Source organism: Aphelocoma coerulescens, chromosome 1A, assembly GCF_041296385.1.
Source record: "Aphelocoma coerulescens isolate FSJ_1873_10779 chromosome 1A, UR_Acoe_1.0, whole genome shotgun sequence".
NCBI lineage: Eukaryota > Metazoa > Chordata > Aves > Passeriformes > Corvidae > Aphelocoma > Aphelocoma coerulescens.
The window spans coordinates 77,133,416-77,152,097 of record NC_091014.1 but is presented as its reverse complement, the minus strand read 5'-3'; the positions used below and the strand labels follow the sequence as shown (position 1 = coordinate 77,152,097).

The following is an 18,682-nucleotide window of genomic DNA, read 5'->3' as shown; positions in this document are numbered from 1 at the left end:
AAGGTTTAGTTCTCAAGGTCAATCCCTATTTCCCAAGAAGTGACTGTCCTGCAGCTGGAGGTGTGGGACTCCTCTCCACGAGTTCAAAATTTGGCATTCTCTGTAATGTAACCTACCAGGAAAGTCTGTGGCTTTTATTCTTGTTTTTACAGAAGATGAGAAATCTACTAAAATTATATATATTTATGGTACAGTCTTGTATGCAGTTTTTCTCTATGGATAATTTTTTGCTTCCTAGACCACAAAAAGCTTCATATGTGTCACTCCTAAGAGTTTTTCACTCAAGAAACTTTGTCTCAACTCCTGGTTTTGTCTTCCTCCCACTTTTACAATCAAGACCTTTTACAGCCACTTTAATTGCGAACTACAGTCTGTCGGGCTTTATTATAAGATCTGAGGCAATCACCATCATCACCTGCAGCTAAATAAAGGGCTTGATTGCACTTTCTCTTGAGCCTGAATGGGGTAGACAGCTTGGCTTTAAGGAGGTCCACTGTTGTCCTCAGTGCTAAACTCCACTCTTATCCCCCTGACAACCACAACCCTTTCAGTAAAATGACCATCCCCAGGCTATTTAACATGGGGCTCAGGGTGGCACCTCTTAAAAGGCAGAGTCTGTGTTTAGAAATTTGAATTACCAGGCTGGCTTTCAAATGAAACAAAGATAAAAACCTTTTTAGGTTTTCTGGGGATGCCACGGTGAGAGGAACGTATTTTATGTCGTTTTTAAGGCAGGCAGCATGTGCATTCCATGGCCCTGTGCCATCTGCATCATTAAGCCACCTTCTTCCATGATTTATATAAATCTTACAAGCACCAAAACTCTGCTAACTATCCAGCCAAACTAAAAATAACCTCTGAAAACGATCCAATGTAAAAATGTTTGCCTTCAAGAGAGAAAGCAATCTATTCTTTACAACACTTCTACTGTGTTAAAACACTGATTAAGTTACTGGTTACCAAGAAATTTAAAGCTACTAATTGCTTGCAAGCTGCTTCTGAATGATAATCAGAGAAACCTGGTGTAGGTGCTGCTTTGAGCTATTAAAATGCTGTTAGATTAATGCTATGGAAAGAAACATACTGAGCTTTCAATATTACACTGTTTATGCATTGAAATTTCCCTAATGGGGTGCAAGTTTCTCTTTCATTTGTACCAAGTGTTGAACACTCATCCTGTATATTTTGAAGTATTTTCCTGATTTTGTTCATTTTTCACATGATTGATTGGAAGGCTGTGTTAAGTGGTCAAAAATCTGCAGAGCTAAACTACCACTAGCAGTGGGGCTGTTCATAAATCCTGATTTCCATGTATTGAAAAGAGACTTACAATTTTAACTACCCTGTGAACAACCAAAAAACTGGGGATGTGGTTTCATAATTTTTGGAGGGCCTTTATTTTAGGAAGGGAGACTCATCTATTTGAGTGCTGCTCTGTTGTTAGTGGAGAAAAGGAAGGACTCCTCCCGGTAACTCAGGACACCTGCAGGGCCTGATTTCTGGTTTAGCAGCAGCAAATGCTGATCTCTGCTTCCAAAGGGAGCAAAGATGTTTAGCCTCCCTATGTAACTTCTTGGAGTTAATACCTTTGCTTGTTACGACTTATAATTCCCTTAGGTATCTTCCCACTCCTGTGCCAGGTAAGGAGCTGCTATGTAGGGATGCTGACTTGCAGAAACATTTATTAATAGCTACATCAACCACAAATTGTTGTTACATACGAGCTCTGAATTTATTAGGAAAGGTTCATTGCATGCTTTGTGTGGTGTAAGGCTTTGAAATGTGATAGCCAGCCAGTTCCTGGTGCAGGGAGGAAACTTCTAGAAAGGGACCTTACCAGAGCTCTTGGAATATTTTTATTTAATACTTAGGAGAAGCAGAACAACCAAAAAAAACCCACCCAAAGATAGACCATTAGTGGCTTCTTTGTAATGTGTTGGGTTTCAAACTGCTGAAGCAGTAGAACATCTCTGTAGCCAAATTGTAATAAGAAATGTTTTATCTCTGTTGTTTAGGACAGTAACACTGTCTGAGTGAGCATTTCCAAAAAGAAGTGGGTGGTGAAGCTTCAGATCCTATGTCTGCCTGGTTTAATACTTGAATTCTGAAAAGCTCTGTCGATGAATTGGGAACATCTGAAAAAAGTGTTGGAAACGTTTGTTTACAATAGGCTTTCAGTGACTGAGTTTGAATTACACTTACTAAAGGCTTCTCTCTGATGCTCTTGTTCTCAGACAGCAACATTTACATTCAAGCACCGCCTTTAAAACCAAGGTCCTACATCTCCTAACTTTTTTTTTCCCCAATGACTGTATCAGTGACTGAAATGCAGAAAAGAAGTTTTTATTTCTAGGCTCCCTAGACTGTTGTATTAGTGTATTAGCCTACACTCTCAGTGTAGTAGAATAATGGTAGTTTTCATCCCCTGTATTTGTCAGGGACTAAATAAGGCACAGTATCTGTTAGCCCATGGTTGGGGGGTGCAGAGCAGAGACGGTGACTGTGTTGGTTGCAGCTCATTTTAGTTTGCATATTCCGAACTTGGAAGAGTTGAGAGATTAGCACAGCCCAGTGTGAGGATGGCAACCTGATTTATGAGTTATTCCACATCATGTCATGTGTTCTCATGCCCCTGAGCACACTGGAACTTGTCTCACCCTGAAGCTCAGCAGGGTTGGACCCCTAAAGTCAGTACTGGGTGCTGCAGGCTTCTGGCTTGACATAAAGGGGAAAAATCACCCTGAGGACAATCAGACCTTGGAAAGGGCTACCCAGAGAGGCTGTGGGCTCTGCTCTTGCAAACTCTTAAAACCCAGCTGAAGAAGTTGTGGGCAGGCAGGTCTGCATTCAGTGCTGAGCCTGCTTCTAGCAGGAGGCTGAGCTAGAGGACCAGCTGAGGTGGCATCCAACCTGAATTATTCTAGGATTTGGTGCTCTGAGCTTGAATTTTATGTATTTCAATGCCTTTATGTAATTCTTTTTTATAAAGTTGCTTGCTTGCATGAGTTGACTGTAATGATAATATCCAATAGTTATGATAATTGTATCATTAAAAAGAGGTCATGCTTTCTGGCAGAAATAGACAAAAACATTTTTTTATAGATTTCTAAAGATAGCACTTATTGCCATAAGGCCTACTTTGTTTATGCATAGGAAAATTTTCCACCAATTGCTAATGACAGACTAAGATAATAGCCTATAAATGGGGTAAAAAATTAAACCATTAAAATAATTGCAGTATAGTTTCTTAGAATAAAAGCCTTTCTTTTTATTCTCCTCTTTAAGAAGTATAATTGTCCAAAACCAGGAGTATATTTGTGATAGAAGGAGAGTAGGCTGGAGTAGAAACTACACAAATCAGATATCACATGAAAGTTTTGCTTTCCAAGATTCACCTACTTGTTCAGTCATGTTGAGCTTAAAACTTCTTGTTTCTGTAACAATATTCTCATATTTCTTTCAGATGGAAGAACAATTACTGGTATTTTGAAAGGACATGTTATTGGTTTTGGCCACTGATCCTTCAAAACAGGTAATTACTCAAATGTGTCCCAAGTTGTCCATTTCTCCATTGTTGAAAAATAACTAATTCATTGTTCTTTTGGCTGTTCTGAAGACCTGCATGGCAGAGTTGAATGCTTTGAAAATGTGGAGAGTCCAATGTTTTTCAAATATTAGAAGAATATTGTACATTGCAGGAAGGATTGACTGTTGCAGTTTTGAAATTCTTCGATAACGGCAATGATGGGGAGGCTCATTCAGTGACTAAAGTGAATATTTTTGAAGTTTTTGTAATACTATTGCAAAAATAGATTTTATGCACGTTGAAGGTTGAGATAATACATTTATTGAGATGACAGGTTGATCATGGCAAAGTGGGAAAAAATGGAAGGTGGTTTTCTTCCGTGATAGAATTTCTCTCCCCGGTATTTATTGGTTTGGCTTTTACTATGTAGAATCTACATTAGTTACAAAAATTAACGAATTAACAAACTGTGGTTTTTCCTCTGTGAAATATCTCAACTTTTTAAGTCCTGAAAGGTTAAGGCTTGACTAAGGAAGAACTGTCTGAGGAGTTCTGTGTTCCAAAGGGCCAACAATGTGTGAGTGCATCTTCCAGCAGGTTTGTAGTATGCCATGGGTGATGTCCCCTCTTCGTTGTTATCTCATGGTCACATCTACCTTAAATGAAACAGCAGAAAACTCTTTTCCTTGTGTAACCAGGCTCAGACAGACTGCAGAAATGTGCTGAAAATGGGTTCTCTGAAGACAAGTGTCAAAAGCCTGTAGTATTTTTAGTTGTATGACTTCATAACCCATGGGATTTATGGCTTTTCTTTACTTCATCTCGGTTAGCATGAGCACATGGTGTTTCCTCTCTATGGGATTCTTGTGTGGGCCTGGGAGTTCTTGCTGCAAGGAGATTTCTCCCTGCACCAGCTGCAAGTCTCGTGCAAACCAGCGTGCTGGGGAAAGAGATTGTCTGTGCCCCTCACGATCTCTTGTGCAGCTCAGGAAAGAGGCAGAAAGAAGGGAGAGGCTCCCACTGCGCCATCCCAGAGTATGTGGGGAAAAGGGAGGGTGTGTGAGCACACACACACACACAGGCTGGGCTTGAAGTCAGAGGGGATGAATGTTGACCTGGATTCAGGAAAGGAAGAGGGTGTGAGCACACACACACAGGCTGGGCTTGAAGACAGACTGAATTTTGACCTGGATTCAGGTATTTTACTGCTGTGCTGCTCCTTAGTGGAGCTTGTCAGCTAGAGCTCACTTTAGCAAGGAATATGAAATGTAGTCCTGGAGCTGTGGACTTTGCCAACAGGCAGGTTTTGCTGGTTACTTAGAGCTTTAATTAGTCCTAATGGCTGTAGGAACAAGTTGTTGGGAGGAACAACATGCTCCCTGCATGGATTATCTGCAACAATGTCCTTCAGGGTGAGGCTTGGTGGAAAAGGCTGAGTTCCAGGGGGAAAATAATCATTTGCATCATATAATTAAGAAATGTATCACTGAGTATGCACCTAGTGAAGGTGAATTATGGAGGCTTTTGGTTAGATTAAATCTGGAATTTCATATTGTGTGTGTTCTTCTTGCGTTTTTTCTTTTTTTAATGTAAACTATTAAAACAGCTCACAAGATGGATATTTGATCTGAAACTGTACAGAAAAGACTAATAATGCAATACCTTATAAACAGAGAGGCAATTCAAGTCATTTTGGGAAGTGCAGCTGCTATGAAAGGCAGCAGCTTTCCTTGTAGGTGTTGCATGCAGTAAAGGTGCCACAACAACGTTCTGTGACATTCACCTTTAGGAAGGGACATGAAGACAAATAGATGTTAATTACAGTTCTTAACAAGACATGAACAAAAATTCAGATTTCTAAATATTTTTGAAGCCATTCTTTACTTTCTGCCTTAATTAGGCTACACCCTGACTCCAGAACCTGGGAACAGTCTTTGGGTCCGGATGGATTTTGACACAAGTCAAGGCGAGAGCCCAGCATGCAGCAGCAGTCAAAGGCTGCCTTGCTTTCCACCAAAAGGCATCTGGGAGCCATCTGGCAGCAACACCAAGGGTATCTTCTCATATCTCCAGAGAGCAGTATAAATGTAGGCAGCTTATCAGGGCCCTGGCTCTAGCAGGGACTTGTGCTGCCAGTGGAACTGATCAAATTATTTGGGGTACCCCTGATCTGCAATGAGATGCTCTCAAGATGCACCTATTCTGTGACCAGCCCAGCTTGCTTTTCTTGCTCAAGGCTGCCTCGGCTGCATGTCTTGGTTAAAACATACCCTGAAGGAACAGCTCACACAAGATTGTATTCATATTGACAGTAAAGAATTAACATGCGTCCTATCATTGCCTTCTACCAAAGCAGATTTTGTTTGAGGGATCATGTGTAACAGTCCTTAATTGTATTAGCTTTAGTCAGAAGCATTCTTTCCTCACAGAAATATATCCCTAGAAATACTTGCTCAATAGCCACCTGGGCTTTTGCTAGGATAGTCAAGTAATAATTCTTTGAAAAAGAGCAACTAAGATCTCAAAATATTGAAGAAAATCAGGATTCATTAATTATTTACTACATTAGAAGCAGTTTGTATCTTTAATAAAAATAACAAATATTGAAAATTCTAGCACTTTTATTGAGATGAAAGTAGGAACAATCTGCTTAGAATGATTTGCCTTAAAGTGAGCTTGAGTATTGTTGTTTACTAGATTAGACAGGATGCATTTCAGTCGATAAATAAAGAATGGAGCTTTTGCCAGATGACTCATTTCCCCTAAATCATGATTGACTCTGAAAGGATTTGCTTTGTTTCTTATGTAGTTTTTCTGTTACTCAGCTTGCCTGAGATGGGCTTTGACTACCTCTGCAATGAGATGTGGTTACTCTCCACTGCTCTATTTAACTGCAAAAATTGCTGTGAGCTGAAAATCCACTCAGATGCTGAAGTTTAGACTGAGCTGTCATCAGAGCTATGGAGAGAAACTCCATGGAAGAGATTGCATCACTCATTCTGCATCCTTTTGAGAAGGCAGGGACAGAGCAGATTTTGCCCATCAATGTGCAATAAATGGTGTCAAGTGCAGCACCCTGTGGAAATGATAAGATAGTACTCAGAAAATTTTGGCAAATAATTTTAAACTGAAAAAACCACGGTGAAATCGCCTGGGAGTTGAAGTCAGGAGCAATGTGAAGGGCTGACTTTGATATGCTCTGAATTCAATTAGAACAAAGGAAACCCAAATTTTCCACCTCCTCACACACAAATGAGGATTTATTCCCTAGCATGCCATGGAATTTCTGCCTCAGAGATTTGTGCCAGAAATACTGTTAATTTGTTGTTTAAAGACCTGCTACATCTAAAAATTAAACATGCAGGCCTCTAAACCTTATTGGAATAATGGATTTTAATTCCCTTGCTCTCTTCCTTGTTTAAGCTCTCTTGGTTTATGCTTGTTATCAGGAAGAGCTTGTGATTATCTCGTTGGCAAAGACCCTGTGCTTTTATCATTTTTATCATAAAGAGGAGAAAAAATATACTTTGGTACAGTTTTATGCAACTGTAGAGTAGGAAAGAGGTTTTTTCCTAGTGACCAGTTTCCTAAAACCAGCAGTGCATAAACATATCCATTCACCCAGATAATCATTTTCCCAGATTTGATTTAAGACACTTCATTGAAGTTACTATGCTCATGTAAACGAGCAACCATATATGAGTGAGCCAGGCCTTAGGCCTTGATTTTCCTCCAAAAGATGAAAGCAAATGAAGAAATTCAGAGAACAAAACAATGGGTAAAAAACTGGAACTGAACCATTTATGGAGGGAGATTTAGGACTTAATCCTTCGAAGAAAAACCTGCTCTGGCCCTGATCCAAAACAGTACTCAAGCCTTAACTCTAACTCCATCTGCAGTTTCACTGAAGCCTAATGTCTCTCCAAGTGCTTTGTAGACTGGGGCCAGAATATCAGTAATTTGCAAGACTAAGCCCTCAAAGAAATGATCTTGGTCAAGTGATAAGGACTGGTAATGAGCTGAATTTGTAAGAGATAGAAGGAGCTGGCTGTGGGCATATCAGTGGGTTGTAAAATGAGGATTAGTAGGGAAGTTTGAGCAAAACCCACTGAAAGAAATAGCCTTACTACTATTTAAACTTGTACAACTTCCTCTTTATTTCTTTTTTCCTCAATAAAAGAATTTCTAAATAGGTTTTGAAACAATACAATGTTTCCTGAGAACTGATAATTTTTGTTGTGGCAAAATTCTTTTGTTTTTGTCCTCAAACCTTCTATCCAAATTTGTTAGGTCAGAATTTAGAATCAGAATTTAGGCATGTGCGAATGCCTCCACCTTTGTTCTCTGGAGGTAAAACAAAGCTTGGCTTTCTTCTCCAATAAATACCTCTGCTTCTCATCTAGCTATTTGATGTCACTCTTCTTTTTGCACAGTTCAGTGGTACACGTGTATAAATGGTGTGTGTAATATATTCCTATTATTTGCTATCAGCATACTAATGCAGCCTATACCATTACCCATCCCTTGCAGATTGCTGCTCCTTAAACCAAAATCTTTACTGAACCATTTAAAATAATGTTTGTTCCATGGTTCCCACTCCTTTCAGGTAGACAAGGGAGCAGTGTTTTGGCTGTGGGCAAAAGAGGCAGCGCCTGAATGGTGAATTTCTTTTCATAAGGCAACTGTGCCTGTGGCAACATCAGTGGAGATGGAAATAGATTGTAGATAACTGCTTGGCACTGAATGTAGGTGAGGTGAGGGCACTGAATGCTAAGTGAGGTGGGAGAGCAGCCCAGAGCTGGCCAGCCTGCCTCCAGGGGTGACACCAAGGACACTGCTTTGGGGGCTTTGCAGGTGGGTGGCCGAATCTGCCTGTGCTGTCGCCTCTCCAAGGCCAGGCTGTGTTCCAGAGAAGGGAGCAGACTCAGTGTCCCCCCCAGCCCTGGACAGACGTGGTGGCAGAGGCTCCTGGGCTGGGAGAGTGACCCTGCTGCCTTCTGCCAGAGCTGGGCTCTCAGTGGGTTCAAGTCCTGCAGGGCCAGTTATGTCTAGAACTCACTGCAGGGCTGCTGTGGTTTGGGTTCTGCGTGTTCCTTTTCAAACTCAATGTGATAAAAAATTACTTTATAAGGAGTGATTTGTGCAAATAACCCAGGAATCCATAGCTCATATGTGGGTCAGAGTTCAGCTTCAATTTTGAGCTCACACTTGCTGGCTTACAGCGAGCTGGTTAGAACTCCTCACGCTTCCCAAGATTTGCATTAGAATCCAGTGTTTATTTGTTGTTTCTTTTATTCTTGGGTGTCTGGATGTGGGACTGTGGTTTGTGCCATTTGAGAGAGGACATCCAGATCCAGACATAGAGTTTAAATGTAGATTTAATCTGAGCTGTCTGTAGTTATGAACACAAGTAGAGGAAGAAAAATGGGGAATAAAGAAAGTGACTAAATTTCTTGGTCCTCCAAAAGTGTTTCACTTATATTTGGACGGAGGTTTGAAATAATTTTCAAATTATTTAAACAGACTGTCTCCTTATGTCTTAATCTAAACTGGACCTCTTTCTAAACAGATCTTTTTAGAAGTGCTGCTCTAAACCAATTATAAATTACTGACGTGATGCAGGAATTCCTAATTCAGAATCTATGGCTTATGGTATTTTGCCATTTCCACTGGGTGATATACTGGCTAATCATTAAGGTGGTTAAGAGGAAGACATGAACAAAAGTAACTGCAGATGGTCCCCAAGCAGCTGGAGTGCTACATCCAGATTTCACAGAGACCTCCAGCTGTTGAGGTTCTCATTATGCAAAGCAAGGGTTGCCCCAGAATTAACTTTTACTGCAAGCCCCCCACCAAGGCTTTGACCACCCAAATGCCTACAAAGAAGATTTCTACAGCATACCACCTCATTTTCCTTTATGCCACACTTCATTATATGTGCTAAATAAGGATCAGATAACAACCAACCAACAAGAGTCCTTTTGCCTACCACCCCACATGGGAATCATCTAACCTTAGTATGGAAGAGGTGCTTTTGGAGTTCAACCAAGCTGGTAGTAGTCCTTCTACATTAGCTTGTCCTTAAGAAAATGCAGTTCATGCCCTTTCCCACTGAGTAAATGGTTCCAATTATCTGGAACATTAATCACTGGCTTCCAAAAACTCTGGACTTGGAACAGAGTCTTGAAACTCTGCATGACCACAACAGTTTAGCTCTTATCTGACTTAATCTTGCCCACCTCAGGGATAATTTATAGCTATTTGATCTGTTGAATAAGATACACCCAAGGTTATTGACCTCTAGTGCCACTTGCTCACACAAGATATCCCAGGGTTGCTTTAGCTCAATTGAGCAAGAATATTTTCTAAAAGTAGCCCCAATGAAACTTGTAAGGCTGGTGACTTGTTTAGGAAAGTCATGTCTATGGTGTGAAAGTACCAAAGTTGAACTTGGGATAATGCTGCTTCCTTGATAAAGACACTTGCCAGGGAAATTCTACAGCTGGTAGAAGAATAAAATAAAACAATAAAAAGCCCCATTAGAGCCCGTATCATTAACAGCATTCCTAAAAGAGGAAATCCACACTTACCTGAAAATCGATGGGTTTTTATAGGGCCTGAGAAGACTGAAGGATTCACATAGATCATCCTACAGCTTTTGCCTGTTGTTTAGGATGGGGGAGAATCCTCCAGCAAACACTTGGGCACAGTGTTGGCTGTGCTCCAGAAGTGGCTGTCTCCCAGTACTCTGATGGCTTCAGGCAAACTGGGGTTAATCATACACCCTGCAGTAAGTGGAAAAGGGGTGGCCTCTTGGGTGTCTAGGTTTGAAATGACTACTCACTCTGCACAAGACACAAAAAAGAAAGGTGTTATCTCAGGGAGCAATCTGTTTTTTCGGTTGGGTCGGGGTTTTTTTGTTTCTCTCTGCTGTTAACTGAATGACTTAATATTTTGAGAAAGTTAATTCGGATGGACTTATGAAGATGAAAGTGTAATTAAGGGTTTAATCCATCTCCACATCTGAGAAACTGTGTAAAACCAGTGAGAAGGAGCTGTACAGCCACAGTCACATGTGATCCTTAAGCCTGATGCTGATAGTGGCTCCTTGGCTGGGACCGTGTGACCTTTTAAAGGCTTGTAATGGAAAGAGGAAGAAATGTCTCCTGACTGTAAAAGTCTAGTTTACCCTTTCAGCCTGTGATAAATTAACTGCTTTGTTAAAGTGACAGTTTATCCTGTTTGCATGCCAACAAAGGCAAAAAATGCAAGCATGCCTGCCTGGCATGAAGCATGGAAGTAAACCACATGCCTCCATTCACCCCTGGCTCTCTAAATCCACAGAAATACAGGACTTGGAATGTATGTAGGAATGCGTTGGATGCAGCATCAAAGCATTGTCCTGATCACCATCATCCATTCACAATCTTGCAGAGTGTAGTAATGCATATTTTCTTGCTTATTCTTAGATTTGTAGTTTGACCCATGAGAATTATTTTAACTCTTGCTGGGATCGGGGGAGCAGACAGGCTACAACTCCAGCTTTGATATATTAGCTGATTAGAGCTTCTGGCAGCCTCCAGGATGGGGTTTCTCAGCAGCAAGTTCTCCAGAGGATTTCTGAGGGTGGGATTTAAGTTTTTTTCCTTCATCAACAGTCCTGCTGCTAGTGGAGTGTGTGAAACAAAAGTTCAAATGTTGGCATATTCTCCTGTGGGATAGCCATACTCACAGTAGATAATTTCCATATCTGAAATAAGCTACACAATGATATGTTTTTCAGCTGCTGCACCCAGCTGAAGCATAATCAGTGATTACTAGTTTAGTTATTAATGCTTCTGTACTACTTTTCCCATGCTCATGCAAATTAATGTGAAAAGAAAAAAAAAATCATAGAAGCTATGTGATGTTTTTTCTATAAAAACAGAGCACCAAGAATTGAGAAATCAGGAATTCCTGCTCCCTCAGATGCCTGAGTTAGAAGCAGAGTAATTTTTCAGCTCTGATGCAGTCTTTGTAGAAAGTCTGACAGCTGAATTTCCTCCAAAAATGCTGATTCTCTTCAACAACAAGAGAAGAATTTTCCTGTACCTAGGTTCTTAAATTCAACACTTAAATTTGGATGGGTTTAGTTATTCCCCTCACAACAGCTGGCACCTTTTGGGGCTTGCTTCTCTTCCTCAAGAGCTTTGAAAACTGTGATAGAAATCTAATTGTAGTTTCTTTTTCTTTCTCACCCAGTTTGGAACTGGGTATGGACCTTACTGCAGTACACTGGTAAACTGGGAGACTATCAAGAAACAGTATGTTTCAGACAGTTTAAAATAGATTCAAAATAACCAAAAATACAGGAGTTGCAGCCTTTTACCAGCCCCACAACACGTGCAGGATAATTGAGCAATATAAACTGATGATCTTCACTACACATGTAATATTATGTTTAGGGGAATTTTAAAAGGGTCAAAGAGATTTTAAAATAATCTTAAAATTTTCTCCCTGCAGTAGTTAATCACCAGCTGTGAGCACTGGTTTTCCTCTAGTGCTTCTACTGAAGAAGGTGGGAGTTTCTTTCTCTCATCTAGCTGAGTAAGAGAGCTGGGATCTGAGATGTGTATGATCCTTGTGGCTTCCAGAGATGCTACAGCTGAGCAAAAGCTCCTTTCCACCTCCTGGCAGTATATTCCTCATTACAATACATTGCCAAAATCTATTCTGGAATTCCCACTGTTACCATCTTCCCTTGCTGCTGTCCTCAGAGTCCCACTGAGACTTTTAGAGGAAGAAGAGTTCCCTTTCCATGTTCTGCCATGCCCCTTCAGCGATCAGGTCCCAGCCATGGGCATGGCTGAGGTGCCTCTGGGTGCCCTCCCCCTGCACCAACCCACGCAGCTGTCACTGCATCACCCATCCCTGCCACACCAGAGCATCACACCACAGGAGGGGCTGCTGCCTTGCACTTCCAGCTACTCTTGAAACTGTGGTTTTTTGTGTGCTTTTGAAGGAGAAGCAGGAGTACCCCAGAGAAGATGACCTCGGTGCTCCCTCTGCCTCAGTGTGTGGGGCCAAAAGGAGTCCCTGATCTCTGTGGGATCAGCAGATAAGGTGTGATGAAGTGTGCACCCAGCCACGTTGCTGCATTTGTCATGTCATTTCTGCACCTCTGACTGGCATGGTGATACAGAGGGCTAAGCCCACGTGCAGCTCACACTACCTTATGGCTTGATAATGAGGTCTAGGGGGACTTAGCATCTGCTAGCTTCATGTCTGTGAAAAAAAAAGGAAATGAAGAGAAATTATGGATACTCTCTCTCCCTTGTAGCAGTACTTAAAGTGTTGAGGCTCCTGGAATAAATCCTTGGCCCAAAGGAATCTTAAATGTATTGAGTGTGGAGTGGTAATTCACACCTTCTTTGAGCCTGTCAAGGTCGGCCAAGTAGAGGCTACAGAAAGCATCAAGGAGAGAATTTAATGAAATCTAATTCTTCCATACTCCCAGAACTTTATTGCTCCAGAAAACTCGGCTAGGAAACCTGCAAATGATGGAAGATTAAGCACAAGTATCAACAAATTAGAAGTGAATTCAGCACTGGAACGTATCTTACGGTGAGTGCCCAGTGCAGGATGAGAATAAACAAGAAGTGCTCCATGAAATGGAAAATAGGAGCAATGAGAAGACAGCTGCAATGCATCTTCAGGCCACTCTGTGCATCGCAATCCTGAAAAACCGATCCAACATTGCCACCTGCGGGTGGCTTTGGCGAGGAGTGCAGGGGCCACGGCAGCGCTTCCCGGCGAGGGGGCACGGGCACGGACCCGAAGGAGGGTGGGAATGTGGGAATGCAGCGGCGAGCCTTTGGGAAGGGCAATGGCCAGCACAGGGGAGCGATTCTGTTCTTCAAACGCAAAATGTGGTGCTGCCGTGAGACACTGCTGAATGAAACACTCTCCCTGTTGTAAAACACCACTTTCACTGGCTGAAGAGAGGGAATCATTAATCACAGAGGCGTGGAATCATTGAATCAGTCAGGCTGGAAAAGGCCTTTAAGATCATTGAGTCCCACCATCAGCCCAGCACTGTCGGGCCCACCAGTACACCGTGTCCCCAAGTGCCACATCTACGTGGCTTTTAAATCCATCCAGGGATGGTGGCTCCATCCCTTCCCTGGGCAGCCTGTTCCAGGGCTTGACAACCTTCTCCATGAAGGAATTTTTCCCAATACCCAACCTAAGTCTCCCCTGGCACAACTTGAGGCTGTTTCCTCTTGTCTCCTGGACAAGAAGCTTGCTACTTGGGAGACGAGACTGGCCCCCACCTGGCTACAACATCCTTTAGGGTGGTTTTGGAGAGCAATAAGGTCTTCCCTGAGCCTCCTTTTCTCTTCAGTTCCCCCCTTAGGTCAGATAACAGCATTGGTGATCCAGCTAAATTTCTCTTTGTGGTTTAACTGAGGATTTGGAGCCACACCTCATTCTCTTTTGCAACGGAGGTTTCTCAGTAGCTCCCTTCACTTCCCTGGGTTGTACTTGCAGGGAATTTTGGCTTCAGGTGAGTTTTGAGAGAATTTGTCAGTTACTGGCAGGTCTCTGGTTAAGCGCAGTCACTGATCATTGTTAAAAATTATATTCAAGAAGAACCTTTATTTCAGCAAAGGGTGAATTTAGCAGATATATATTCATGCAATAGTATTGTATTTAAATGCAGGTTTTCAATAAATATTGCAGTTTTTTCATAGTTTCATTCACTAATCATACATTCTGATTGTAGTACCTACATTAGTTTTTCTTAAAAATGAAATACAACAACAAACAGAATACAATTGTTATAAACTAAAAGAACGTGCTTCACTGGTATTGACTATAAATATATATATATATAGGTAAAAGACTTGCTATGTTCATGCCTACAAAAAAGCCAAAGTAAGAGGATAATGATGCACCTAACTTCTCCAAGGATTCAAGGAGAGGTTCAAGGATTGGGCATCATTGAACTAGCTTGTGCAGTGGTCTGTTCATGCAGGTGCTGGGCTCATTTAGAGAAGCACTAGAAGATACCATGGGTAGTATCCTGCTACTTTCCAGAAGGTTCCCCTCCCTCCCACAGGGAGTGCAGAGAAATGAATAAAGTGCTGATTTCCCTGGATTTGTGCCTTCTATGGAGACGGGCTGAGAGAGTTGGAGTTGTTCAGCCCGAGAAGAGAAGGCTCTGGGGAGATCTTACAGGACCTTCCAATATACAAAGGACCTACAAGAAAGCTGGAGAGGGCATGCAGTGACAGGGCAAGAGGGAATGGCTTTGGACTGTGAGAGGGTAGCATTAGACACAAGGAAGAAATTCTTTGCTGTGAGGGGGGTGAAGCACTGGAATAAGTTGCCCAGAGAAGTCTCCCCATCCCTGGAGCTGTTCAAGGCCAGGTCAGATGGGGCCCTGAGCAGCCTGGAAAGTGTAGAAAGTATCCCTGCCTATGGCAGGGGGTTTGCAACCAGGGGACCTTTGAGGTTCCATCCAACCCAAACCATTCTACGAGTGCATGACTTTCAGGTGAAGGTCTGAAATCTGGCAGAAAAATCCATATTGCTTGGCAAGTATTGCTTGGCAAGTGTTTTACTGACCAGGTTTCTCTTCTGGAAGGAGTGAATGAAGCAGATGGCAATCTTGCAGAGCGTGTTGCCTGGATGCAGGATGACAAGTGGTCAGCTGCAGCAGGAGAGCTGCTGGCATGAGGAGAGCTGAGGTGGAAAGGTCACCTATGCCATCTCTGCCAGGGAGAACTATAAAAACAACCCCCAGGAGACCTCGGAGCATTACACACACACACGGCTCTTCTGGGGAAAAATGAAAGCAGAACTTTTCATGTTCTGCCCTCCGGGTGGTACCATACTTGCTGTGTATTCCAAGGAGGGGTGGAACTCCTTCTGCTACACTTGTAGTTAAACCAGCACATCTCACTTCTTTCTGAATTACCTTTCACTCCTGTAAAGGTTCTGCACAACTTGAAATCCATTATTTTTTCTTAGATGAAAGTATTATAATAATATATGGCATATACCTTATGTATTCAGGTGGACTCTTTTTTTTGCTATGATTTCAGATGCAGCTAGGAATGGGAAAGGAGGGTCTGCTGTGCAAGAAGAGAGTTATATTTCCAACACTATATTTTAATCCAAGTGTAATACTGGATTTCTCCACCTTCAGAAGCTTGAATGTTAGGGTTTTTTAACACACCATTGCTCACAGAACATAGATTTTGTAGGTTATGCTAAATGAAATTACTCTTGTTTAAACTATCCATTGCAATGTGTTGTGAAAAACACGTACTTCAGGTAACTGTTCTGGAATATAACTGTGTGGGACAAAAGGAGACTGAACTGAAAAACCTCCTTCTAAAATAATTGAGACCCTCAGAATTATTTAATGTTCCTCCTTCTATTCTCTCTGGCTTGTTTCACAGTCATGACATTTGTAGTCTCTCTGGGACTTGATATATTTCTTGTCTAATTGCAGAGCAAAGACATCAGATTGACTTAGGCTGTATCATTTGAAGGTGTATGTTTGTATGTTCCTATCAGACTTTAGGTTTTTTTTAGAATTGGACTGAAATTTCTCATCCCTCTTGACTTTTGTCTCTGTCTTCCCCCTTAGAAGGCCCTGGTTGTGTTCATAGCCTCGTTACCCCACCACAGGCCAAGGAGAAGCAAATGGGGCCAGGCTGTTGCTTCAGCCTCTGCTTTAGGGTTTTGCTTCTTCTGCGTCCTGTGCATTGTGATATGCAAACCTCTGTTGGCCAGAAATCCCCAGTCTGGTCAGAATGAATGCAGATCATAAAAGGGAAGGGAAGGGAAGGGTAGGATGCATTTTAATGTTTTTAGGCTTTGCTGAGGACATCTGGCCTGTGGTGACTTGCTTAGAAGAGGATTAATTGTAATGCAACCTCAGGAAGAATGGGGATCCTTTAATGACAAGTGTCACGTATACAGGAAATGTATTGTGCATAAGAGCCAGAGGAATCAAAACAGAATTATAAAACCTTTTTAGGCTCTCCCTGATGTTCCAAAATGCTTTAGAGAAATCCATTATATGTGGAGAATTTCCCCAGCAGGAATTCTTCGTGGCCTCAGTGTCTTCCATTTTAGTAAAGAACTTGTTTGAAATCCAAAGTTACAGCAAATGAGGTGAAGGCTCCACTGTGTTTTCCCCATGCACAGAAGTGCTTTGCACAAATGCAAAATGCAGCAAATGGACTGGTTTGTGTCAAATCACAGTGTTTGTGCCATGTAATTAAATTCTGACTATTTGGATGCAGACAGACATCAATATGGACCCACAACCTGATTCCTGTGGGTGAGTATTTGCAGTCCTACAGCCTTACAACCTGAGGAAGGAGTCAGAAAGCCCAGGCATCTCCTGGGGAGCTGGAGGCTGGTACAGAGATATCCAAAGCACCAGAGCTTCCAGCCACTGGGAATCTCCAACGCAGGAATCAGGTTTTCCAACATGGCTCTGAATGCAGCCCAGCCTCTTTTTGTGAGCTACGGTGCTCAGGCTAACAAACCTGCCCCAGGAGAGTCTTTGGCTGTGGTCCTACAGATGCCCATGGGGACAAATTAATAAATAAACCAGAGGTGTAATATGTTTCCTGAAGGGTGACACTGGACCAATTGGATTTTCTAATAGCAACAGCACTCGCTGGTTTTGAAAATGAGATACTGAGAATGGGAAATTGCTACTTTCAGAATAACACGGAGGCCAACTACTACAATGTTTGTAGGAAAGAAATATTGGATACCCATAAATAAGTCATGTTAGAAATGTTAGAAGGCTTTGGCTTTTTTTCTGAGAACAAAAATGTAGAGCATCGGAGAGGAAGGCTGTGGTGTATAAATGAAGGCTTTATTTTTTCCCATTCCCTCTAGAAGTTTTTTGAGAATCTGAGCTTAAATGCCAAGGCTGTCAGGAAAGTAGCTTTGTGGTCAGGAGTGCCAGGGAGAGAGAGCCCTGTCTGGCAACTGGAACTTAATTTTCTAGAAGTCTGTGTATGAAGGAGATTCAGATTTTTTTTCATTTGTGTAACTAACTGCTTGTGAGACCCAGAGCCACAAGCAAATAAAATTGTCAGTTTCCTAAGACAAAATCCACAAAAGGCAGGAGAGGGATAAAAATGTTTTTTTACTTGGTAGTGCTACTAGTTGGATTGCTTACTGCTTCAGATTGAGGCTTGCTTCCAAACAAAACATAAATTTAACATGACGAATGAAAACAAGATTGAAATAGTAAAACATTTTCAACAACTTGAGATTTTTTTCAGGTAATTTCATGAACTTACTACAAATTTGTGAATCACATCAGCTGATAAAAATGTTTACCTTTGCCAAAATGTTTTAACTGACTCTACTGTGACCTTTCCCAGTCACTTCCCCTTTTGTGTGTTCATAGAAGCAGCACAACCAGATCCAGGTAAAAAGAGGGACACCTACGGAGTTAGTGTGTGGTAAAAGTATTTCATGCTTTGCCTGTTCTTCTGAACACTCAACTCAGCTTTTGTGAAAGTTTCTCTGCAGAAGGATGCTGTTCCCGTCAATAATAATCCATTCAAAACAAGCCCATCCCACTCACCCTCCATTATGACTGTACTTTAGACTTGGTTCCGTGAAAAGACCTAAATCTCTCCTTTAAGGCACATCTTTCATCTCGCCTCTTCTAAAACTTCCCTTCGACTTCCCCAATCAGCTAATTACAGTTAAAAGTAATGGAGGGGGTCACTCTCAGCACTTGCTATCTGCAGCTAATCCATTTTACAGCAGGGGAGGTAAAGAAGTATCTCATCCAACAGGAAAGAGCTTTGGAAGAGTTAGATCATATTGTCCAGACAAGAACTTGGCTATGATGGTGCATTTAGCACCTGTAATCCTAATGGATGAGCTGTAGAATCCTTAGTAATCACAGGAGTAGTTAAGAAATTGGTTTTATGCCTCATCCAAAAGAAGTTAAAAAGACAGACAGAGGAAGGAAGCCGTGAGTACCTGCCTGTGCATGACTGAATCAGTGGTGTCCACTGCAATTTTTTTCACTTTCTTAGGAGCACCTGCTCAGGATCCTTTGCGTGGTCACAATTTTTCTGCTGACCAGGCAACAGAATTGTTATCAGCATGCTTGCAGGT

At 41.8% G+C, this 18,682-nt stretch overlaps 1 protein-coding gene across 1 annotated transcript in view; it reads left to right on the top strand.

Annotated features, from left to right (window-relative positions):
* Positions 1-1,430: 1,430 nt before the first annotated feature.
* The window catches only part of PTPRO (protein tyrosine phosphatase receptor type O), a 174,446-nt gene continuing 157,194 nt past the window's right edge, over positions 1,431-18,682 (top strand). Inside the window, exons 1-2 of the mRNA XM_069003568.1 lie at positions 1,431-1,640; positions 3,464-3,532. Coding sequence (XP_068859669.1) covers positions 3,497-3,532 — 36 coding nt within the window. The 5' untranslated portion in view covers positions 1,431-1,640; positions 3,464-3,496. The remainder of the gene's footprint in view (positions 1,641-3,463; positions 3,533-18,682) is intronic.